The sequence below is a fragment of the Anabas testudineus genome, chromosome 10 (genome assembly GCF_900324465.2).
Source record: "Anabas testudineus chromosome 10, fAnaTes1.2, whole genome shotgun sequence".
Taxonomy (NCBI): domain Eukaryota; kingdom Metazoa; phylum Chordata; class Actinopteri; order Anabantiformes; family Anabantidae; genus Anabas; species Anabas testudineus.
The window spans coordinates 23,394,140-23,419,477 of record NC_046619.1 but is presented as its reverse complement, the minus strand read 5'-3'; the positions used below and the strand labels follow the sequence as shown (position 1 = coordinate 23,419,477).

Here is a 25,338-nt window from a genome sequence, read left to right as displayed (position 1 = left end):
CAGCTGACTAGCACCTTTACCACCATAGCTGAATTTTAGACAGTTTGACAAGTGTAATGGACAAGCTGCCTTACTGGATATGCCGATATACACTGCTCAAAAAAATAAAGGGAACACTAAAATAACACAACCTAGACCTGACTGAATTAAATATTCTTATAAAAAAACTATATTGTTTTCATAGTTGAATGTCATGACAACAAAATCACACAAAAATTATCAATGGAAACTAAATGTATTAACCCATGGAGGTCTCGATTTGGAGTCACACTCAAAACTGAAGTGGAAAACATGTCCTTAAAACAAGTCAAAATGAGGCTCTGTAGTGTTTGTGGTCCCCACGTGTCTGTATGACCTCCCTACAACGCCTAGGCATGCTCCTGATGAGGTGGCGGTGGTCTCCTGAGGGATCTCCTCCCAGACCTGGACTAAAGCATCCGCCAACTCCTGGACAGTCTGTGGTGCAACGTGGTGTTGGTGGATGGAGCGAGACATGTTGTCCCAGATGTGCTCAATTGGATTCAGGTCTGGGGAACGGGCGGGCCAGTCCATAGCATCAATGCCTTTGACTTGCAGGAACTGCTGACACACTCCAGCCACATGAGGTATAGCATTGTGTTGCATTAGGAAGAACCCAAGGCCAACGGCACCGGCATATGGTCTCAAAGGGGGTCTGAGGATCTCATCTCGCTACTTAATGGCAGTCAGGCTACCTCTAGTGAGCCCATGGAGGGTTGTGCGGCCCTCCAAAGAAATGCCACCCTACACCATTACTGACCCGCTGCCAAACCAGTCATGCTGGAGGATGTTGCAGGCAGCAGAACGTTCTCCACGGCGTCTCCAGACGTTACGTCAGTCATGTGCTCAGTGTAATTCTGCTTTCATCTGTGAAGAGCACAGGGCGCCAGTGGCGAATGTGCCAATCTTGGTGTTCTCTGGCAAATGCCAAACGTCCTGCACAGTGTTGGGCTGTAAGCACAACCCCCACCTGTGGACATCGGGCCCTCATACCACCCTCATGGAGTCTATTTCTGACCGTTTGAGCAGACACATGCACATTTGTGGCCTGCTGGAGGTCATTTTGTAGGGCTCTGGCAGTGCTCCTCCTGTTCCTCCTTGCACAAAGGTGGAGGTAGCGGTCCTGCTGATGGGTGGTTGCTCTCCTATGGCCTCCTCCACGTCTCCTGGTAGCGCCTCCATGCTCTGGACACTACGCTGACAGACACAGCAAACCTTCTTGCCACAGCTTGCATTGATGTTCCATCCTGGATCAGCTGCACTAACTGAGCCACTTGTGTGGGTTGTAGACTGTGCTACCACTAGAGTGAAAGCACCACTAGCATTCAAAAGTGACCAAAACATCACCCAAAAAGCATAGGAACTGAGAAGTGGTCTCTGGTCACTACCTGCAGAACCACTCCTTTATTGGGGGTGTCTTGTTAATTGCCTATAATTTCCACCTGTTTTCTATTCAATTTGCACAACAGCATGTGAAACTGATTGTCAATCAGTGTGGCTTTTTAAGTGAGCAGTTTGATTACTCAGTGTGATTGACTTGGAGTTATATTGTGTTTAAGTGTTCCCTTTATTTTTTTTGAGTAGTGTATATACACTGTAGAGCAAATCCCAAAATGTAATGCTAACAACCAAGTGGCATACATCAGTTTTGGCAACCAAAACAAAGAATAGTTTAGGAGCACAAAATGTGAGCGCACATCAACTTAAGATATCGCTCAGATAGACACCTAACATTTAGTGGATCACTCAATTTGGTCTGGAACAAGTTTGCACACAAAGTTATCACTAACCTACAGAGCCCTGGGGGTGCAATTAGGAAAATGTACCAAATTATGTACAGATGACCAATTTGATAGTACAAATATTTGATTTATTCTCTCAGCCACATTCAAGCTCAGCCTGTCCCTCTTTATAGGTGCACTGTTGTCACAGGCCTGGGATCCAACTCCACTGACAGACCACACAACACAAGAGTATAGGATAATGAAGGTTTATTAAGCATGATAATGCAGTGGATGAATCTCAGGGGCCAGCAGCCAAACAGAGCTGTTGTCAGGCAAATATGGTGGTCTAGGAGAGGGGACAGAGTTCGATCGAGTCTGGCTGGATCTTGAGTAATATTTCTGAAGAGTACTCATTGAAGTCTTGGTGAATGGTGGTCGAGTGGCAGGGATGATGGAATCAGATAGAAGACTGAGGTGTTGTAGACTGTTGAGTGGTGAACCGGAAGTAGTGGTGGCTTGTTGACTGGTGAATATGGTGGAGCTTCCAAGATGGCCAACAGCAGAATGACACGTGTAGACTGGGAGGAGAGGAAGAATGATATGTTCTGAATAATGAGTTTTGTTGCAAAAGCAGAAAGGGTTAATAAAACACACAGTAACAGTTGACGGTTCTCCAGAAATCCAAGGTGCAGAGTGAGACAAATCCAGGGTTATACACAGAAGAGTAGTCCAAACAGTAGTGTGCATAAAGCTAAATCAGAGGCAGCAGCAACAACAGCAACAACAACAATAATCTAGGTCAATACAGATAGGCAGTACTTAGAACAGAAATCCAGTAGGCTGATACCAACGTCAAGAGACGGCCCAGGTCATACACACAGATATCCAACTCAACTACTGTGAGAGTAGTTGAGTTGTGAGAAGAAGGAGGACGAAGGAGAGAACAGGTCAGGCAGAAAACACTCACGGTACTGAAAGGATGGGCAAAGGCAGGTTCAATAACAAGAAGTCAGTCCAAAAGAATGATGGATAGTATGTCTTCCCAGGTTGATGTGAGACTATTTGGCAGAGTGGAGAGGCACATGGACCTGCTTAAATAGTGAAGGAGTGGCACAGGTGTGGTTAATGAGTAATCAGAGTCATGAGGTCGGGAGGGGGAAAACTGGAAACAGACAGGAGAGAGCTGGAATCATGACAACTGTATGATGTAGACAACAACTGATATGTCTGACTGACTGTCCAGAGAGTATATACTTGCTGGGGAGGATTAATTTGTTCTCTCAATTTAGTAATTTATGCACATGACCTAGTTGCCTTTGTTTAGTTTTTTTTTGCCCAGAGCACTTCCCTATACCAAATTCAACTCATGCAACCAAAACAATAATAATAACTTTTACATTTAGAAATATCTCCAAAATACGTTCAATTCTTTCTTTTCATGACACTGAAGTAATCTTACACGCATTTATTTCCTCACGCCTTGATTATTGCAACAGTCTGTTCACCTGTCTCAGCCAGAAATCTATTAATCGGCTCCAGATTGTTCAGAATTCAGCTGCAAGACTCTTAACTAGAAAAAGAAAATACGATCACATCACTCCTGTATTAGCTTCCTTACACTGGCTGCCAGTATGTTTTAGGATTGATTTTAAGATTTTATTAATGCTCTGCATGGCCTTTCCCCCAGCTATTTTTCCCAGCTTTTAAGGCCTTATGAGCCTGCACGTAGCCTGAGATCCTCTGGTAGAAATCTTCTGTGTGTCCCCGATGTCAGAATGACTACTAGAGGTGACAGAGCCTTTTCAGTTAGAGCCCCTAAACTCTGGAACAGCTTACCCGAGCATATAAGATCAGCTGACTCAGTAACATCTTTTAAAACTCTCCTTAAAACATACCTCTACCGGCGAGCCTTTTGCGATCTTCTGTAAGCTAAAACAAATCTGTCCTTGGGAAGACTCTCCATTAGATTACAATGTCTTTACGTTGGAACTGTTCTCCCCAAGGACCGATGTGGTAGTTGTTTGTATTATTGTTTTGTTTGTATAGCTGTTTCCTGCTCCCCAACCGGTCGAGGCAGATGGCCGTTTAACTTGAGCCTGGTTCTGCTGGAGGTTTCTTCCCCTAGGGGGAGTTTTTCCTCTCCACTGTTTGCCTAGTGCTTGCTCAAGTTGATCTTGTTGGGCTACATGTGTTTCTTGTCTGTCTTGTGAAGCACTTTGTAACATATGTTTAGAAAAGTGCTCTATAAATAAATTTATTATATTATTATTATTTCCAAAGACATATGCCATCTCAAGAATAAGATAAGATGGAAGCTTTTTGTAAGTTGCAAAATGAAAATGGATGCATCTTTATTCAGGTGGGGCAGAGATGGTGGAGACCTTGTCCATCGACTTCCTCTCTCAACCATGGTCTCTAGACTGTCCAGTTCCAGTCCAACTATAGGTTTTACCTTCTTGATCCGCTTGTTCAGTCTGTCAGCTTCACTCATCAGAACATAACAACAAAGAACTCTTTAGACAGCAATATAACATAATAATAATAATAATATTCCTATTATTTTACTCATCCTCATTTATTTTATCTTAGTTTTAGTCAGGAAACTTAGTTGAATTTTAGTCATGTTTAAGTCAAGGTTACTTTCATGATGCTGACATTGTGAGGTTTTAATAATTTAAAACGGGTAAAGACAATATGCTTTTACAGCACAGGGTAAAAGTGACTGAATGTACCTAGGAGTCAGTAAAATAAAGATGAAGAAGAAAAACGAAATAAAAATAGTGATAAAGCACAAATTAATCACCTCATTGAGAATACTACTGACTGTCATCTGGTCGACATGTGGACAGATGATTAGTGCAAAATCGGTTTGTGTCTACTGATAACTGGAGCTGACTGAAACATCCACACCACAGTATAGGCTTGATTTATTACTCTTTGTGCAAATTAACATTCGCTTATATGAGTTAGAAATAGAACAATGCTTGCAGGATCCTTTAGGAAAAGCTAGTCTTGTTTTTAAGTAAAACTCTTTAACCCTCATGTAGTCACTGTGGACTAAATCAAAGGGTTTAAGATATAAACTATCTATAAAACTATCTTCATATAGAACAGGCTAAAGCTGTGGAGCCGAAAGATTAAATGTGAGAATTAAAAAAATGTCTTTTTATAAAATAGAAATTCAGCTTTTAACCACAGATGTAAGCAGGAAAGTAACTAACATATTTACTCAAGTACTATACTTTGGTAGAATTCTGAGGCATTTGTACTTTAAAGGAGTACTTCCCTTTTACATTACTACTTCTGTACATTTGTTTTACAACTTCAGCAACTTTGCAGATGCAGATTGGCAAAACTGAATCTGTTCAACTAATAAATGCTGCTGTGTTGTTATAGATAAAGCAGCTTGTACTTAGGACACTTCAAATTGAGTTGTAGTAATACTAGAAGTAGTACTTGTAGTGTAGAACTTTTTTAGCCATGTACTTTCACTTTTCTCTCAATACTGTGTTTTTGAACTTGGGACAGGGGATTCAGTAAATTAACAGTAGGTGGCGCCGAAGCTCCACTGGGTTGGAATTCTACGTAGAAGAAGCGCGTCATTGTCCCGGATGTGACGTCAGGGTTCGTCTTCGGCAGGCTAAGCGGTATTAGCAGGTGAGTAAGTAAATGCCCTGTGTTAACTGTTAGCGTTTAGCTCCTAGCTTTTAACTGCTAGCGTTTAACTGCAGCTCCGGCGACGAAGATCAAAACTGTCACTGAAGGTTTTTAATGTTTGCGGAGTCTGAGCTACTGTTTTATGCTAACTCTCCGTTCAGAATCTTTATTGAAAAACTGCTGATTTAACACTCCAGCTGGACCTTTCTAAATCTGCGGATACAGAACAAAAAACGGATAAAAACAGATAAGAATAGGTAAAAATATATTCAGTTTATAATCAAGTCTTTAAACTCATCCTGTAACATGGTAATACGATCAATTCCTCAGTGAAAATATCTTCTGCGTTTGTTTAATGATTTGACTGAAATATCAGCGAAGTCTGGCCGAGAGTACAGCACTACCCAGAAGAATAACATCCTAAGTAACATGTTAAAGCTGCTGCTTAGTTTTTATTATCATGAATACATGAATTAAACTATTTAGCTGAACAGTAGTTTACTGTTAAACGTCACTATGTATTTTTATCAGTAAACAGAAGCTTTCACTTTCCTTCAATCTTTACATCATAGATCAATAATCAGTCGATGGTTAACAAAGAAGGAAACAGAGAACTGTTTTATAAAACTGACCCTTCTCGGTAGAAGTTTTTATAGCTTCTATAAAACAACACATTAAGATAATTTAAGATTCCAGAGGATTAGCATAACAAAGCTGCACCAAGTCCAGGTCAGAGAACAAACACTGGACCAGCCGGAACCAATTGGAGTTAAAGTCTGACACGTTTTATCTATAGGAAGTAACCCTGTAATAAACTAAACTGATCTGTGCCAGTCTGGTCTTGTTCTGTTGACCCAAACAGCTGGATGAACTTCCTCAGTCCTCAGTAATGCGGGACTTGGACCAGTCCTGAGTGATGCGGGACTTGGACCAGTCCTGAGTGATGCGGGACTTGGACCAGTCCTGAGTGATGCGGGACTTGGACCAGTCCTGAGTGATGCAGACCTCATTGAGTCTGTGTGTTGCCCATGTAATTGTGGATCTGTGTCATGTTGTGTTTCAGAGATTTAGGATGAGCAGCAGAGGAGGAGCGGAGGGAAAACTTCAGGGGGAGGACTTCTACGACTGCCAGGAAACTCCAGACCTCAGAGAGGTGGAGATTGGTAGGAAGGAGACCCAGCAGGAAGCAGCGGGATGTCAGGACTTTCACATTAAAACTGAGTCAGTAACCAATAGAACAGACTATACAGACAGCGAGACAGGAGGACTTCATCAGGAGGAGCCGGTGGACAGGCTCCAGGAGGATTCCGATTCAGATCTGAAGGAGGACAAGAGTGGGGAGGTCGAGTTTGATGATGACTACCTGAGGGAGGTGGAGAAGGAACTGACGGAGGAGGAGAAGGAGGTAAAACCTGTAATTGAGACGCGTTCTTGCCAATCACAGGTTTCTAGCCTCCAGTAACCTCTGGTTGTATTTCAGAGCCGACGGCAGCAGAGTTTGACTCTGAAAGAAAAAGGAAACAAACAGTTTAAAGCTGGAGGTCAGTGTAAATTTCTGTTTGTGGTGTTTTAGTCCAGGTTATAAACCAAAGTGTCCAGCCAGTTTATACACTACGTTATAAACCAGTATGTATTTTTGCAGACTGGTCAGAGGCGGAGCGCAGCTACACGGAGGCGTTAGGTTTGTGTCCAGTTTGTTTCAGCAGAGAGAGAGCTGTGCTGTTCTCCAACAGAGCTGCTGCAAGACTGCACCTGGTAATGACCTGCTAACATGCTAGAGTTATCCCAACTTTATTCTGCAAGGGTTGCAGCTTCACTCTGCTTTGCATGAGGCTAACAGTGTTTCTCTTTCAGGACCTGAAGGATCAGGCGATCTCAGACTGCACCAGAGGTGAGTGATGATGTGTTTGGTGACCTCTGTTGTCATATAGAGCTGGGGATTCATGCTTTACCTGTGGTTGCTATAGCAATAGATCGGGATCCGGACTACCTGCGAGCGTTGCTGAGGAGAGCGGAGCTTTACGAGCAGACAGATAAGCTCGACGAGGCTCTGGAGGACTACAAGAAGGTTCTGGATCGGGACCCTAACCAGTCCAGTGCCAGGCAGGCCTGCATGGTGAGCCTACTGTTTTGTGTCTGATGAAGACTACACTAGATGATTAGATGAGAAGCTGCAGAATGGTGTAGGTAGAACAGACTCTGTTCTGACAGAAGGTGAACAGATATGGGATCAGGGCCTGTGACTCAGTCTAGTGCTTCTCTCCAGTCTGAACAGACAGCAACTCCAGCTTTCATTCACATTTAATCAACTTTACCACATTAATGTCTGGACAGTGGTCCACATTCAGCCGAATGAGCAGGACGGACCACAGATGTTTTTCTAATTTCTATTTTTCTTATTTACCTGTCTCTCTCTCTCTCAGAGGTTACCTCAGCAGATTCAGGAGAGAAATGAGAAGCTGAAGGAGGAGATGATGAGTACGTACAGCACCTGAACGCACCAATTTTCACATTATTAAAGGGGTATTTGGGCAGATCAGGGTCCAAAGTCCTCAGTTTTACTTTTGTGTGAGGGTGAAGTTGTCTCAACATATTTCTCCTGAGGTCACACGTCATCTACCAACCTTTACCCATATTGATGGTCAAAGGTCATAATTCGCCTCCTTTTTCCTGACATTTGGTGTTTCAGATTTGAATGTAGTTTTTAAACACTGACTGGTGTTTTAACTTAAAAACTGATTACAATCTTGTAAAAGTAGAATTCCTGACAGAGCTGCTGTATTAGATTAAACAGGTGTACCTAATGAAGTGGTGCGCCTGTCAGCTTAAAAAGACGATGTAGACATGATAAACGTTAAGTTTTAGTTTGAATAAGTTTTTAATATTGAAGGAAAAAGTTTGAGTGCATTTAAAAAAAATCTAAAATATTTAATGTAGTGAGAAACAAAACTGACAAAACCTACAGCTTCGTTCTGTCTGGTTTTTACTCGTAAACCAACACACATCTGACAGAATTTTCCATTTAGAAATTAAAAATCACGTCTGTTTGTTTACAGCAGGAAAATCACAAAATTCAAACCTGTTCACTACTTTGTGCTGGTTTTTCAGGAACTCTGGACGATGATTGGAAAATTCCCCTGATCATAATCATAACTAATCACCAGCTTTGCTATTGAGCTTTTACAATACAAGTACAGACTTTTTTTTGGTTATTGACTTCTGTGGACTTCGCCCGCAGGTAAACTCAAGGACCTGGGGAACATGATCCTGAGGCCGTTCGGACTTTCCACCAACAACTTCCAGGTGAACCAGGACCAGGATACTGGATCCTATTCTATCAACTTTGTGCAGAACCCCAACAACAACAGATGACATCACTGCCGACAGTAATGACATCAAAGCATTGCAGAACTCATGTTTATGTGTAAAAGAAAAATAAAGTTTGATTTGTTTACTGTCTGTCATCGATATGTTTTTTAAATCCAGACAGATTGATATGATTCTGAACCAGAAGTCCGATCACAGCAGATGCAGGCTTTAATTCAATTTTTATTATATATTATTATTACATTACAGTTTTTATTCTACACTTTGAAACTGAAATAGCTACAGTGGGATAAAATGCCTTTTTTCTAAATGGAGTTTGGTCTAGAATCAAAATAACATTATTGAAGTAATGACAGAAAAACAATCTTTTAAAGCCAAGTTAAAACCTAAATGTTTGTAAGTTATAAGTTAATGATAAAAGCTGAATTATTACTATTATTATTTTATTAACTGTAAAAAGGTAATAGTCGATATAACACAAATGGTGTCACATACTTCACTTGACACAAGTTTGAATTCCTTAATTATGGAAAAATGAACTTAATATTTGTTGGAAAACACTTACTGATGTTTAGTTACCCCAGTGTAGAAATAATCTGTTACAAAGTTATGCATTCAAAAGTAAAATTTTGCAAGTATAATGTACTTAAAACATTAAAAGGACTCGTGGATCAATAACCCTGAAGAAATACTGTAGTTAAACACAGTAATGATTAGGTTATAATACTGCAGTTTTTTTCACCGCTACACTAAGGTTGAAGTTTGTTTTTATTCAACTGGAGACAAATTCAACAAACATTATTTAAATAAGAAATGTGATTAACAAGTACTTTGTATGCAGGGTTGTGGTCTTAAATCAGAATAATTTAAATCACTCCTCAGCTCGTTTAATTTAAACTTTAATGACAAACATCAAACACAGAAGCTTCAACACAGTAATTGACTGATTATTGGTTATTGATCAGTGACCTCTCCGTGACAGCAGCATCTCCCTGATGTTGTCTTCTGCCTCTTTTACGCTGCGTTCAAGGTACACCTTCTTCTGCTGTAAATTAGAAGGTAAAGGAAGAGGTAAAAAACACCTGCTGCCGGTCTGAGAAACTGAGATAGAAACAGTTTTTAGTTCCATTATCTGATCAGCCATTTACTGGGTACCACAGTGTACTTTGTGTATTTGTACCTCAAGCTCTTTGATTTTTTCGTCAGCCGTTTTCTGTTTGTCCGTCAGCTGATTATTAATCTCCTCTTTCGACTGCAGGATAAACCTGAAACACAAAAACAAGGAAAGGTGCCGTTCATCACAAAAGCTTCATCAGCAGACCCAAGATGGTCCATTTAAAAGTGCTAACAACAATTCAACAGATATTTGTTAAACTGTCTCTTTAATTCTGAACTCGTTAACAGGTTTGGTACACCAGTTAATGAGTTCATGAAGCCGAGTGTTGGTGAGAGTTTGTTGGACTAGAATTAAATTTCAAATCAGTTTTATTTGTACAGCGCCAAATCACAACAGAAGTGATATTGAGGCACTCTGGAGATATACAGCTCCAAGGAGGAGGATAACTGTAGAGCAGAACAGAGAGAGGAGAAAACAATTAAAGGAGAGAGAACACACAAAGTTAATGACATGAAATGGTAGAATTTGAATGGATAGAGGAGAAAGGAGAGAGGAGAGGAGCTCAGTGTATCAGTAGAGGTCCTCCAGTAGACTAACCTATAGCAGCAGAACTAAGAGATGGTTCAGAGTCAACTGATCCATCTCTAACTATAAGCTTTATAAAAAAGGAAAGTTTTAAGTGTAGTCCTAAATGTAGAGAGGGTGTCTGCCTCCAGAACCTGAACTGGGAGCTGGTTCCACAGGAGAGGGGCTTGAGCTACTACAAACTGCATCTAAAATGAAACCATCTTCCAGCCCAGTTGATGTCATCCCAACTAAGTTCTTAATCTCGATCATTGATTCGCTTGCTCCCTCTCTCCTGAATATTTTCAATACTTCTCTGTCCACTGGGATTGTGCCAGATTATTTTAAAATTGCATCTGTGCAACCTCTTTTGAAAAAACCTGGTCTAGATCCCTCATCCCCCGAAAACTACAGACCAATCTCCAAACTACCCTTCATATCAAAGATTTTAGAAAAGTACGTGTCTAAACACTTATTTCTAGCTGCAGACAACTATAACATCTTTGACGAATTCCAATCTGGTTTTCACAAACACCACAGCACAGGGACCGCCCTACTGAAGGTAACCAATGACATTCTGTTGGCTTCTGATGCTGGTTTGTGCTCTATTCTTGTCCTCCTTGATCTTAGTGCTGCTTTTGATACAGTAGACCACCAAATTTTGTTAGACCAGCTAAAGCACTGGGCTGGAATAGAAGGCACTGCACTGGACTGGTTCTCCTCATACCTGTCCAACAGATCGTTTTGTGTTACAGTTAATAACTACAAGTCGTCTTTTTCTCCTGTAAAGTACGGAGTCCCACAAGGTTCAGTGCTGGGGCCAATCTTGTTCTCTTTGTATATGCTCCCTTTGGGACATATTATTCGCAAACATGGTGTTTCTTTTCATTGCTATGCTGATGACACTCAGCTGTACTGTCCCTTTAAGATATCAGACCACGGGGGACTGAGTTCCTTACATGAGTGTATAAATGAGATAAAAAACTGGATGGCTCAAAATTTTCTGCAGCTGAATTCTGACAAAACAGAAATAGTTGTCATCAGTCCACAACATATAACCAAACACATTCTGCCCTGCACAGATTCTCTCTTAGCTAATTCTAAGCCCACTGCAAAAAGTCTTGGTGTTTGGTTTGATAGTAAACTTAAGAGCATCATGTCACAAAGCTTGTCCAGGCATGTTTTTATCATCTTAGAAATATCTCCAAAATACATTCAATTCTTTCTTTTCATGACACTGAAGTAATCTTACACGCATTTATTTCCTCACACCTTGACTATTGCAACAGTCTGTTCACTTGTCTCAGCCAGAAATCTATTAATCGGCTCCAGATTGTTCAGAATTCAGCTGCAAGACTCTTAACTAGAAAAAGAAAATATGAACACATCACTCCTGTATTAGCTTCCTTACACTGGCTGCCAGTATGTTTTAGGATTGATTTTAAGATTTTATTAATAACTTTTAAAGCTCTGCATGGCCTTTCCCCCAGCTATTTATCCCAGCTTTTAAAGCCTTATGAGCCTGCACGTAGCCTGAGATCCTCTGGTAGAATTTTTCTGCATGTCTCTGATGTCAGAATGACTACTAGAGGTGACAGAGCCTTTTCAGTTAGAGCCCCTAAACTCTGGAACAGCTTACCCGAGGATATAAGATCAGCTAACTCAGTAACATCTTTTAAAACTCTCCTTAAAACATACCTCTACCGGCGAGCCTTTTGCGATCTTCTGTAAGCTAAAACAAATCTGTCCTTGGGAAGACTCTCCATTAGATTACAATGTCTTTACATTGGAACTGGTCTTCCCAAGGACCGATGTGGTAGTTGTTTGTATTATTGTTTTGTTTGTATAACTGTTTCCTGCTCCCCAACCGGTCGAGGCAGATGGCCGTTTAACTTGAGAAGGAGAAATATGATCTCTCTTACTAAGCCCAGTCAGAACTCTGGCTGCAGCATTTTGGATTAACTGGAGGCTTTTTAACGAGTTATTGGGACAACTATTAATAATGAATTACAATAGTCCAGTCTGGAAGTAACAAATGCATGGACTAGTTTTTCAGCATCACTTTGGGACAGGATGCTCCTAATTTTTACTATGTTTCTCAGGTGAAAAAAGGCAGTTCTAGAGATATCTTTGATGTATGAAGTGAAAGAGATATCCTGATCAAAGATAACTCCAAGATTTCTTACAGTATTACTTGAGGCCAATACTAAGTCATCAAGGGTGAGAATGTGATTAGACATAGTGTCTCTGAGATTTTTAGGCCCAAACAAAATAACCTCTATCTTGTCTGGATTTAGGAGAAGGAAATTGGAGGACATCCATCCTTTTAAGCAGCTTGAAGTTTGATTAATTGATTTCTTTTTTTTTTTTTTTTTTTTTTTTTTTTGTTCACAAGAAGAGAAATCAAGCTCCCGTGTTTTTACAACTGCAGTCCGTTGTCCACTTCTGGTTTCCCTTAGTGATTAATACAGACTAGCGCCACCTACTGTTGCACCTGAGACATCGCTACATCAGCACATAGAATAGCTTAACATGCTGAGATTAAACTGGACAAACAGGATTCTGGACTCAGTCAGAGGGGAGAAGAATCATTTGAGCTGCTGATTTTGTAGGTTTGCACTTCAGGACAGAGACAGAATATGAACGAAAACAAAATTCTACAAAATGATACAAATGTTATAAACTGATTTCAGTGAGTAAAAAATGTTTGAACCTTTGGCAGCGAAAACCTCAACAAGTTCTTCTGTAGCTGTGGATCAGACCTGAACAAAGTCCAGAAGGATCTTTGATCTTCCTCGCAGAACTGTTCAGCTCAGACAGATTCTCAGGAAGTCTCTGTTCATGTGATTCCACAGTGTCTCCTTTTGACTGAGGACTGGATTCTGACAGGACTCTGACTCCTTGATGTGGATTCTGTGTCTCTGAACTCGTTCTGTACTAGATTTACTTTTATTATTAGTTATTGTTATTAGACATTTTCTCTGTAGTGTTGTGGGATGTCAAAGTGGTCTACAGTGTCACAGTGTTCTGGCATGGATACCTGTTCAATGTAATGCATATAGTTCACTCAGGAACAGAGATGTAAACCAGCTCCAGTGAATCCTCCAAGTCTGTAACTGTTACTCTACAGTTCTTCACCTCACTGAACATTTTGTGCCTTTCGACTGATCTTGGCTGGGTGCCAATTAAAATTTCCCTGTCCATACCCTTTCTAGCTGATATTTGATCACTTTTGCACTTTGCCAGTGTCCTCCACACAAGAGGTAGCATGAGGCGGTGTCTGCAACCCACAGACGTTGCTTAGGTAGCACAGCTCATCCATGATGGCACATCAATGTGCACTGTGCCAATACGGTTTGCCGTGTCTTCCAGCACAGTATCAAGAGCAGGGAGGAGATACCAGGAGACAGCCCTGTAAACCAGGGGATGTGGAAGGGGTCGTACAGGGACAACAACCCAGCAGCAGGACCGCTATCTGCTCCTTTGTGCAAGGAGGAACAGGAGAAACAGTAGGAGCACTGCCAGAGTCCTACTAAATGACCTCTAGCAGGCCACTTACGTGCAAGTTTCTGCTCAAACTGCCAGAAACAGACTTCATGAGGGCACCCTGTGCTCTTCATTGATGAGAGCAGGTTCAAACTGAGCACATGTGACACACGAAGAACATTCTGCTGCCTGCAACATCCTCCAGCATGACCCGTTTTGCGGTGGGTCAGCGAATGTGTTATGAAGGGTTCTATGTGCTAGCCATAGGTGCCCTGGCTGCCATTAGTTACCAGCATGACTTCCTCAGACACATTGTAAGACCATCTGCAGGTGCAGTGGGCCCTGGGTTCCTTCTAAAGCATGACAATGCAAGGCCCTGTGTGGCTGGAGTGTGTCAGCAGTTCCTGCACGATGAAGGCATTGATGCCATGCTGAGCCTCATTTTGAATTGTCTTGTGGAATTTCCACAGAAGTTGGTTTAGCCTGTGATCTCACTTTTCCACTTTTATTTTTAGTATGATTCTGAATCCAGACCTCCATGGGAAAAAATTGATTTGATTTCCATTGATCATTCTTATGTTATTTTGTTCTCAACACATTTTATAATATAATGAATAAAGATTTTTAAATGGAAGATTTCATTCATCCAGATCTAGGATGTGTTAAGTGTTGCCTTTAATTTTGGCAGTGTATAAACTCTTTGAGATCACCAACTCTGTCCAGCTACATGCAGATCAACAAGTCTTGATAGCATGTCTGAGATCTCATTTTTATGAGGCATAGGTCACATCAGCTGATGCCATTTGTGAGCAGCACACCGACTCTGTTTGGCTGTTAGTCAAGGTAGATCTGAACCACCAATGTCTATTCTCATTTCCTGGATTGGACATCATGGTCTGTATTCACAAAGTTTCCTGAATCTAAAAGTTTCTCCTGTTGATGACGTTTTCTAAGAATTTGTCCTTAAAGATCAGACTAAATCATAACCCTAGACCTAACCCTAACCCTAGTAAGATAAAAATGATTTACAAAGTATCTTAGACCTTAAAAGAGCTCCTAAGGTGAAAACTGTTCGGAGTAGGGAGGAGGACTTTTAATCAGAGACCAAAATGGTGGAAGGACAGAGAATATTGTCCAAACACTGAATGACAGTGAGAACACACAGTGTGGATCATGTAGGGATGTTTGTGGTCAATCTCATTAGAGATGTACTCACATCCGCCGACACAGTAAAAACATGAGAACAACATGAAACAGAGCAGCAGTGATGATCTGTCTTTGTTAGAACCTTCTATCAGCAGTGAACTACTGCGGAACGTCCATAGCTTTATACTGTAGTATCAGTACAAGTGCTATCAAAAAAGTGTTACTGTTTCAAGAGATGTTAGAAAGAAAGGGTAGAATTTTTTTTTTTTTTTTTTTTTTTTTTTTTTTTTTTTTTTTTAAGTGCAAAGGAAGATGCGAAAGAGTTCTGTTTTCAGCAGTTTTTTAAAGATTGCAAGTGAGGTGGCTGAGCGTGCAGAGATAGGCAGCTCATTCCACCATCTTGGGATCACTGAGCTGAACAGTTTTCCTTGGTGTCGACTGTGTGGTGCTGGTACCACCAGACGACGTTCCCTGGTTGAGCGCAGTGGACGGGAGGGGATGTAGACCTGAACGATTGAATTGAGATAAGATGGAGCTGTGGAGTTCACCACTCTGTAGGCAAGAGACAGAGCTTTGAACCTGATCCTTGCAGCCACAGGAAGCCAGTGTAAAGATCTGAAGAGCGGTGTGACATGAGACCTTCTAGGTTGATTGAAAATGAGGCGTGCTGCCGCATTTTGGATCATCTGGAGGGGTTTGACGCTTACAATATGTCCTGGAGAAAGAATTCTGCACATTCAGCTGCATTGAAACTTAAACCATCAGAGAAAGATAACTGTCATTTTTATCTGTCATCTTTATTGTGATGATTGAACATGGAAGTGAAGAGTCAGGAAAGACCTTACTTTTATAAACGTCTCGAAAACCCACATCTCTCCTATTAATATTAAATTCTGTTAACATGAACACTGACTGGGGCCACCAGCTGCTAGAGGAACCTCCATCATGGTGACTAAACTCTAAAATAGTTCTTAACCAAACCTAATGACACCACACTCGACACCAACCAGTCCAAACACTAACTGAACAACTAGGACCTAGAAACTAACAGAACTTAGTTCTCACATTCCCACTCGGGAAGGTGCTGCTCTCATTTCTTGCAGTATAGCACGTAACCTTTAGAGCAGGTGGTGGAGAGGAGGATGCTGCACAAACTGCTGAGCATCATGGAGAACAGCTCACATCCTCTCCACAGCCCACTTGTCAAACAGCGGAGCATTTTTAGTCAGAGACTTCTCCAGCTCTGCTGTGACAAGGAAAGGTACAGGAAGTCATTTGTGCCAACAGCCATCAGCCTATACAATGACTCCCTGATGGAGAGTCAGTGTCAACGCTGATGGTTTAACAATGTGTAACTAAGTCACTTTACATTCAAGTCCTACAGTGTGTTTTGTTGTTATTACTGTCTATACTGTGTGTTATTCTTGTACTGTGTTTCGTGTATTGTTGTGTAGATCATGTTACTCAATGTTCAAATGTTTTTGTGTGTAATGGCTGCTGCAACACCAAAATTTCCCCTTGGGGATCAGTAAAGTAAGAGGAGACTTCCGTTTCCGCTTCTTGGAGGACGCGCGTGTTTTTTCGTCTGAGAGCAACAGCGGGATTTTTAAACTCTACACAACATTTCTCCAACATTTCTACAACTCAGGTACGTTAATATGAGTAATATTCAGCTTGTTCAGTGTGTAGAGTGCAGGATGTTTAGACCGTCTTCCTCTGTCGTTAGCGGTAATTTTACCTGTGACAGGTGTGTGTTAGTTAGCACTCTGACGGAGAAGATAACAGCGTTAGAGGAGCGCATCCAGACTTTAGAGAGGGTTAGAGAGAGTGAAAGTAGTGTTATTTCTGTAGCAGACAGTCTGGGTGCCGCAGGCGGAGATAGCCAGTCCCCGACTCTGGCATTAGAGCCCTCACAGCGGGGCGAGTGGGTGACGACTCGGCGGCATACTCACGCAGCCAAAGCTAAGGCTAAGGCTAAAGCTAGCCCACCGGAGGACACCACCCCCGCGCTTCACGTGTCTAACAGGTTTGCCCCCCTCAGTGATTCACCCACTGAGAAACCTGGAAGAACTCTGGTTATAGGAGACTCCATCATGAGACACGTGAAATTAGCCAGACCTTTAGGGGCTCCAGCGGCTGTGGTCAGGTGTATCCCGGGGGCCAGGGCACCGGACATTGAAGGCAATCTTAGGGCCTTAGGACAGCATAGCTTTTCTAAGATAGTGGTACATGCCGGAGCTAACGATATACGCCTGTGCCTCGAGCCAAACAAAAAGTCAGAAAAACCCAGAAAGTATGTTTTACTAATTTAATTAACATACAGACCTCAAATTCAGAGCACACTGATTGCACAGCCAGCACCTCTGGTCTGAAGTTAGGATTGTTAAATATTAGATCTCTTACATCTAAAGCTCTTACTGTTAATGAAACTATCACAGATCAGGAGTTTGATATACTCTGTTTAACAGAAACCTGGATTAAACAGGATGAGTATGTAGCTTTGAATGAAGCAACTCCTCCTGGATACAGCTACATTCACCAGCCTCGTCTGACTGGTAGAGGAGGAGGTGTCGCAGTTATTTACAATGATAAACTGACTATCGTACAAAAGCATGTACACAAATTTAAAGCTTTTGAATGTCTTTATAGTAACATAACAAGTATAGATACAAATATAAAGTCTGCTCAGCCGATCCCGCTAATTATCATTTACAGAGCCCGAGGGCCCTACTCTGAATTTCTTTGTGAATTTGCAGATTTCCTTTCTAACCTAGTTGTTTCTGTAGACAAAGCGTTAATTGCTGGAGATTTTAATATTCACTTTGAGAATCCAGAAGACCCTCTGAGAACAGCATTTATGTCCATATTGGACTCGCTAGGAGTAGATCAGTGTGTAGTAGGACATTAAGCGGGTCACACGTTAGATTTAATAATATCCTTCGGTTTAAGTATAAGAAATTTACTTACGCTCCCAATGTCTGAAGTTATCTCAGACCACTATCTTGTTTCAACTACAGTGTGTCATATTAATAATGTATACTCAGCGTCGCGCTATCGCATTAAACGTACATTTACATCAACTACCGCACAGAGCTTTATTAGTAATCTCCCAGAGTTATCAACTTTGATTGGATCACCGTCTGACACCACAGAACTAGACCAGGCGACTGAATATCTCGAGTCGTCATTACGTTATACCTTAGATAATGTAGCTCCAGTTAAAAGAAAAGTCATCAGAGATAAGAAACTTGCTCCCTGGTATAACGATGACACGCGCGCCTTAAAACAGACTGCTCGAATGTTAGAACGTAAATGGCGCCAAACTAAATTGTTAGTATTTCAGATAGCATGGAAGGAGAGCATCCTGAACTATAAAAAAGCTCTTAGTGCAGCTAGATCAACGTATCTCTCCACTCTCATAGAAAACAACAAAAATAACCCTAGATTTTTATTTAATACAGTAGCCAAATTAACTAGAAAGAAAACTACTGCAGATATAGAAGTTGACCAGCGAGGCTGTGGAGGAACTAAGGCAGTGTTTGGACTGTACCGACTGGGATGTTTTCAGAACTGCCACTAATGGTCTGGACGAATACACAGATGCTGTGACGTCATACGTCAACTTCTGTGAGGACAGCATCATCCCATCACGCACCAGGGTGACTTACAACAATGACAAACCCTGGTTCACATCCAAACTCAGACAGCTGAGGTCTAACAAAGAGGCTGCATTCAGGAGTGGGGACAGAGAAAGCTACAGAGAGAAAAAAGCTAAATCAGTGTACAGTGAGAGAATGCAACAACAACTCTCAGCCAATGACTCTGCTTCTGTCTGAAAACCGGGCTTAAGGCCATCACCAACTACAAGCCCAGAGCCCACCACTCTGAAAACGTCCTGCGTCTAGCCAACAGCCTGAACGAGTTCTATTGCCGTTTTGACAGACAATAGGACGGACCTGTGATCCCCCCACCAGCCACTGAGCAGCAGCAGCAGCCCCTCCACCTCAGTTTCACATCTTAGTGTCACCTTCCCTGCCCTCACCTCTCTCTATCTATCTATCTAATAGATAGCTCTACCCTCAGGGGGTAGAGCAGTCGCCTACGAACCCCAGGGTGAATGGTTTGATTCCCGGTTCCTCCTGGCTACTTCCTGAGGTGTCCTTGGACAAGACACCGAAACCCCGTAGTGTAGCGCTGACATGCCGTCTAGCAGCTGTCCACCCACAATTTCCCCAAGGGGATCGATAAAGTATTTATTATTATTATTATTATTATTATTAAGAGAGAGATGTTAACAAGGTATTTAAACGACTGAACCCCCGCAAAGCCGCGGGCCCAGACTCTGCCTGTAACCCCTCTGCCCTAAAGCACTTTGCCGACCAACTGTCTCCTGTGTTCACTGGTATCTTCAACACCTCACTGGAGACCTGCCATGTGCCAGTCTGCTTTAAAACCTCAGCCATAACCCCTATTGCTAAAAAGGCAAAAACCACATGACTCAAAGACTACAGACCCGTTGCCCTGACTTCTGTGGTCATGAAGTCTTTTGAGCGTCTTGTCTTGTCCCACCTCAAGGATATTACAGCTCCCCTGCTGGACCCCTTGCAGTTCACCTACAGGGCCAATAGATCTGTAGACGACGCTGTAAACATGGCTCTCCACTTCCTCTTCCAGCACCTGGACTCCCCAGGATCCTATGCCGGGATACTGTTTGTGGACTTCAGCTCTGCCTTCAACACTACTGTTCCACCTCTGCTCTAAGACATGCTCTCTCAGCTGAACGTGCCGGACTCACTGTGCAGGTGGATTACAGACTTCCTGACAGACAGACGGCAGTTCGTGAGGCTGAGGAAGCATGTCTCGGACTCCCGGACCATCAGCACTGGATCCCCCCCAAGGCTGCGTCCTCTCTCCTCTGTTATTCTCCCTGTACACAAACAACTGCACATCTGGACACCAGTCCGTGAAACTCCTAAAGTTCGCAGACAACACCACCCTCATTGGACTCATCTCTGATGGAGATGAGTCAGCCTACAGGAGCGAGATGGACCGTCTGGTGTCATGGTGCAGCTTGAACAACCTGGAGCTTATTTCAGAAGAGACCCAGCCCCCCCTCCTCCCTGTAATCCGCTGTAACACCCCGGTCACCTCTGTTGAGTCCTTCTGTTTCCTGGGCACCACCATCACCCAGGAGCTCAAGTGGGAGCTCTCAGCTCTCTCACCAAGAAGGCTCAGCAAAGGATGTACTTCTTGCGGCAGCTGAAGAAGTATAACCTCCCTAAGCAGATGTTGACCAGCTTCTACACTGCCATCATCGAATCCATCCTCACCTCCTCCATCACAGTCTGGTTTGATGCAGCCACTGCCAGGGACAAGGCCAGGCTGCAGAGAATCATATGCTCTGCAGAGAAGGTGATTGGCTGCAGCCTCCCATCACTCACCTGTACGTCTCCAGGACCCAGAGACGTGCATCCAGGATTATAGCTGATCCCTCTCACCTCGGCCATGCACTATTTCAGCCTCTCCCCTCTGGCAAGAGACTCCGGTCCAACCGGACCAGGACCTCACGCCACAAGAACAGTTTCTTCCCAGCTGCTGTCAGCCTGCTGAACAGTTCCCCAATTTCCCGCAGATAACTTCTGCACAACCCACCCCTCCCAACTGACTACGAATATTCATATTTATGTTCATATACATATCTACATTAATATTTATGCTCATACTCATTTTCACAGCCACAACAATATTTTCTCATAATTATTATTGTGCCTTCTGGCTCTGTATGTCCCTCTTTTCTTTTTTTGTTCTCCTTCTATTCTCTTATGTCTGCACCTAACATGAGGACAAATTCCTAGTGCTGTAAAATGCCCTTAATCGCACCTGGCAATAAATTGTTTCTGATTCTGATTCTGATTCTGAATTAAGTTCTGACTCTCCCATCATCAACACAACATCTTAAAGAAAAAATAATGCAACTCTGGACGAGAATAAATGTTGAGACACTGGAGAAGGTTATTGAAACGATGACACGACAAATGTGCTGTAATCAAAGGTAAAGGCAACAAAGTATTTAGAGTGTGTGACTTTTTTGGGGACAGGCAGGGCATTAAACAGTTTAAAACAGAAGAAATTTCTAATGTAGTTTAGTTCAATTAAACCTCAACTAATGGTTCACAACACTGAAATTTCCTCTGTCAGGTGAACACAGATGCTGGTCGTCACAGAAACTCACATGCGTCCGACACCTTCGTAGAGTCGCGTGTTGTCGGGGAGAGTGGTGATCTCAGCATGAGTCAGCTTAGCGTGTTTCTGAACACGGGTCAGCTGATCGATCTGCAGGTCAGCCATCTTGACTTTCTGCTGTGTGTCAATCATCTTCACCTGCAGCTCTGAGAAGGCCTACAAACAGGAGGTGTCACTCTGATTAAAATCACCAGAACATCTTCGGGTTTGAACTTAAATAAATTACTAAATAAACTAAACAAGTGAGGTTTAAATTTGGACCTGGTCTGATGTGGTCTGGAACTAAAGAACTATACTGGTTTTAATGGTATGTTACTGTCATACAAACATGTTGGCACTGAAATTTCCAATTATCATCCTCATCATCACAAATCACAGTAGACAAATAAAAATTACAGTTATATATTGCTGTTATTCTCAGCCCGTTTATGTGTATTAACTGTAGTAACGAAAATAAAAAAATCACACAAACTAACACTACAGATAGCATGGAAGGAGAGCATCCTGAACTATAAAAAAGCTCTTAGTGCAGCTAGATCAACGTATCTCTCCACTCTTATAGAAAACAACAAAAATAACCCTAGATTTTTATTTAATACAGTAGCCAAATTAACTAGAAAGAAGACCACTGCAGATAGCTCCACAACAACGTTGTGCAGTAGTGAGGACTTCATGAACTTTTTCAATAACTAAATATAAGGCAGAAAATTCAAGCTTTGAAACCAGACAATTTAGTTGACGCAGGTGACGAGCTAACCTCAGCAGATCAGTACCTAGATTACTTTACTCCTCTTAAAGAGAATGAACTAATTTCACTCATCTCTTCTGCAAAATCATCAACCTGTACATTAGACCCTATACCGACACACTTTCTAAAACAGATAGTGCCGGAAATAATAGAACCCCTGCTGACAATCATAAATTCCTCACTCAGCTGTGGGTATGTCCCAAAGTGTTTTAAATTAGCAGTTATTAAAACGCTAATCAAGAAACCTGATCTCGACCCCTGTCAGCTGTCCAATTACAGGCCGATATCAAATCTCGCCTTTATCTCAAAGATTCTCGAAAAGACAGTAGCTGGGCAGCTATCCTCGTATCTTCATAGAAATAACATACACGAACTCTATCAGTCAGGATTATGGCCTCATCATAGCACAGAGACGGCACTTGTTAAAGTAGTAAATGACCTCCTATTGGCCTCTGATCAGGGTAGCGTCACTATGCTTGTGCTACTCGACCTCAGTGCAGCTTTTGACACTATTGACCATAGTATTCTCCTTCACAGACTAGAAAATGTTGTTGGAATTAAGGGAACGGCCCTCTCCTGGCTTAGGTCCTATTTGACTGATCGTTATCAGTATGTAGATCTAAATGGCGACTACTCCACATGCTCTCCAGTGGAGTTTGGTGTTCCACAGGGTTCAGTTTTAGGCCCACTGCTTTTTTCCCCTCTACATGCTTCCTCTGGGCAACATTATCCGTAAGCATGGTATAACTTTCATTTTTATGCTGACGACACACAGTTACATGTTTCATCAAAACCAGATGAGATCAAACTGCTTAAAAAAGTTGAGCAATGTGTAAAGGATATACGAGACTGGATGGTAATTAACTTCCTTCTGCTAAATCCTGATAAGACAGAAGTACTAGTTATAGGATCATCTGCAGCTAGAAGCAAGATTTTAGATCACACCGTAAATCTCTGGATGGCCTTTCTGTTACATCTAGTGCAACAGTAAAAGACCTTGGTTTGATTCTAGATTCCAGTCTTTCATTTGAAGCTGATGTAGATAATATCCCCAGGACAGCTTTCTTTCACCTCAGAAATATTGCCAAGATAAGAAATATTTTGTCACTAAATGATGCAGAAGGCTCCCTGTGAAATTTTGCATTGACTTTAAAATACTACTTTTCTGACATTTAAAGCATTAAATGGTCTTGCGCCGCAGTATCTAAGTGAACTGCTAGTGTCTTATGATCCACCACGCCTACTTCGATCAAAGGATGCTGGCTGCCTGTCAGTACCTCGTATCATGAAAACTACAGCTGGGGGCAGAGCCTTTTCTTACAAAGCCCCAAAGTTATGAAATATCCTTCCAAATAGCGATCGGGACTCAGACACAGTCTCAGTGTTTAAGTCTAGCCTGAAAACCTATTTATTTAGTCAAGCATTTTTGTAAATAGATTTGGGAAGGACTCATGGATGTAGAGCATTATGGTGAACTGGTATGTTTAGATGCTGTCTTCCCAACTCTCACTGATCACTCAGGTTTGTTGATGGTGAAGTGTAAGGTTGCTCTACATCCCAGGGAGCCCTTAATGTCTGTGTTTCCTTCTGGCCCACCCTTTTAGTTAGGCTGTCATAATTAGTCCTGCCGGAGTTCCTGCTGCACTATTCTAAATATACATTCACCTCAAACTTTATCTGACGGTGAATACAACTAACTGCCATCTCTTTCTTTCTCTACCTCTCTATTTCCCTCTTCCTGTCTCAATGTCAAGCTACACATCAATCCACCCTCTGCCCTCTGACTCGTCCTGATGCCCAACTTCTGGCTGGAGATCTCGTCGCCTGGATCCACCGTTCGCCCTATGGGATGCGTTTGGAGACTGGAGTTGGTCACACACTACTATGAAGTCGGTCTTGGCCTCGGCGGACGTCGGCAGCTGTTTCTCGGAGGTCTCGACTCAACACTCGATAGTCCAGGAATGGAACAAGTCTGCCTGCAATTAACTAACTGGACTCCACATTAACTTAAAGACATTAACTGTTATACTGGACTGCCTGCTGCCTACACAGCATGTAATCACCCATATAAAGATGGGTTCCCTGTTGAGTCTGGTTCCTCTCAAGGTTTCTTCCTGTTGCCTTCTCAGGGAGTTTTTCCTTGCCACCGTCGGCCTCGGCTTGCTCATCAGGGACAATCTGATTTCATGATTCATAGACATTCACTGTTCATGTACTGTTCCTTGGTTGTGTAAAGCTGCTTTGTGACAATGTCAATTGTAAAAAGCGCTCTACAAATAAAATTGAATTGAACTGAACACTAAACTAACATAATTTAGGTTTTAACTGTGATGATTTTAACACTGTGTCGACAAGATGACAAAACACTGAATAATTTTCCCTTTAAACCCAGTTCGTGGTTTAAATGCAGTTCAGTTTTACATATAATAAACAGTTTAAATACCAAACACTGAAATCTGTTTCTGTTCTAACAGCTAGCTCAGCATGCTAATAGCTCGCTCCTCATGCTAATGCTGCATGCGTGCATACCGCACATCGGTGGTCGGAAAACTACGTGTACGGTGTTTAAAGCGTTAGTCTAAGACTCACAACACAAAATATCAACTTCAAACTAGACCGGGTTGCTCCGTCGTCGCTCTAACGTAAAATCGAAACCGTTCTGTTAAACATTTAATAGGTAACCCAGATCTCCGATGTGCGCTGAACGCAGCAACAACGTTACCTCAATATGCTATCGGTTAGCGATTGTGTTACTGTGGCTACCTCTGTCCTTTTATTAAAGTGCTGTTTATTTACACATCGCAGTTGCCACAGACCTCATTTGTTAGATTCGGATTAACCTAGCGGAAAGGTGAACATGTGAAGAGAAAATAATATGAAACATACATAACCGTTTCGTTACCTTTTTCAACTCTAGGTCTATGGGAGCTGCCATCTCTGCTAGCACTTAGAATGCGCATGCGCCTAACATCTTCTTCTGCATTGACTTCATTAGCACCGAGAGTCTGCCTCCAGCGGTTGGAGTGAGTGGAGAAAGAAAAGAAGACTAATCTGTTGAAGCAGAACTAAGATTGAAATCTCTCCAGTAGATACGATTTATACCACCCTAGCGCTGTTCCGTTAATCCCAATAACATGTTCCAGTCTGTGTAATAAAATGTTGTGATTTATAGTGTCGAATGCAGCACTAAGATCTAACAAAAGAAGTATAGAGAGTAGTCCATTGTCTGATGCTAATGAAATATCATTAGTGACCTTTACCAGTGCTGTTCTGTGATGTGATGTACTAAATCCTGACTAGAAATCTTC

At 42.1% G+C, this 25,338-nt stretch overlaps 2 protein-coding genes across 3 annotated transcripts; one reads left to right on the top strand and one right to left on the bottom strand.

Moving 5' to 3' along the window:
* The first annotated feature begins 5,313 nt into the window (after positions 1 to 5,313).
* ttc1 (tetratricopeptide repeat domain 1) lies at positions 5,314 to 8,866 on the top strand. 2 transcript variants are annotated; one of them, XM_026358040.1, is made up of 8 exons: positions 5,314 to 5,399; positions 6,463 to 6,804; positions 6,880 to 6,940; positions 7,042 to 7,154; positions 7,254 to 7,290; positions 7,367 to 7,515; positions 7,823 to 7,877; positions 8,638 to 8,866. In XM_026358040.1, the coding sequence occupies exons 2-8, from the start codon at positions 6,472 to 6,474 to the stop codon at positions 8,769 to 8,771; spliced, it is 882 nt and encodes a 293-aa protein (XP_026213825.1). In that variant the 5' UTR covers positions 5,314 to 5,399; positions 6,463 to 6,471; the 3' UTR covers positions 8,772 to 8,866. The 2 variants fall into 2 exon arrangements, with proteins under 2 accessions (XP_026213825.1, XP_026213824.1); XM_026358039.1 differs by lacking the exon at positions 5,314 to 5,399 and adding an exon at positions 5,407 to 5,656.
* Positions 8,867 to 9,609: 743 nt separating this feature from the next.
* pfdn1 (prefoldin subunit 1) lies at positions 9,610 to 25,067 on the bottom strand. Its single transcript, XM_026358042.1, has 4 exons — positions 24,933 to 25,067; positions 21,272 to 21,438; positions 9,907 to 9,991; positions 9,610 to 9,771 (listed from the first exon to the last, which is right to left on the bottom strand). Exons 1-4 carry the CDS (start codon positions 24,963 to 24,965, stop codon positions 9,688 to 9,690), a joined length of 369 nt encoding a protein of 122 aa, XP_026213827.1. The 5' UTR covers positions 24,966 to 25,067; the 3' UTR covers positions 9,610 to 9,687.
* Positions 25,068 to 25,338: the final 271 nt, after the last annotated feature.

Bases quoted from the DNA above. Each gene is read 5' to 3' on its own strand.
- ttc1 (XM_026358040.1), top strand. From the start codon at position 6,472: ATGAGCAGCAGAGGAGGAGCGGAGGGAAAACTTCAGGGGGAGGACTTC. The intron at 7,291-7,366 runs GTGAGTGATGAT...TGGTTGCTATAG, and splicing joins GATCTCAGACTGCACCAGAG to CAATAGATCGGGATCCGGAC. The intron at 7,516-7,822 runs GTGAGCCTACTG...TCTCTCTCTCAG, and splicing joins GTGCCAGGCAGGCCTGCATG to AGGTTACCTCAGCAGATTCA.
- pfdn1 (XM_026358042.1), bottom strand. From the start codon at position 24,965: ATGGCAGCTCCCATAGACCTAGAGTTGAAAAAG. The intron at 21,439-24,932 runs GTAACGAAACGG...TCCTGTTTGTAG, and splicing joins TAGACCTAGAGTTGAAAAAG to GCCTTCTCAGAGCTGCAGGT. The intron at 9,772-9,906 runs GTACAAATACAC...TCTAATTTACAG, and splicing joins AAAAAATCAAAGAGCTTGAG to CAGAAGAAGGTGTACCTTGA.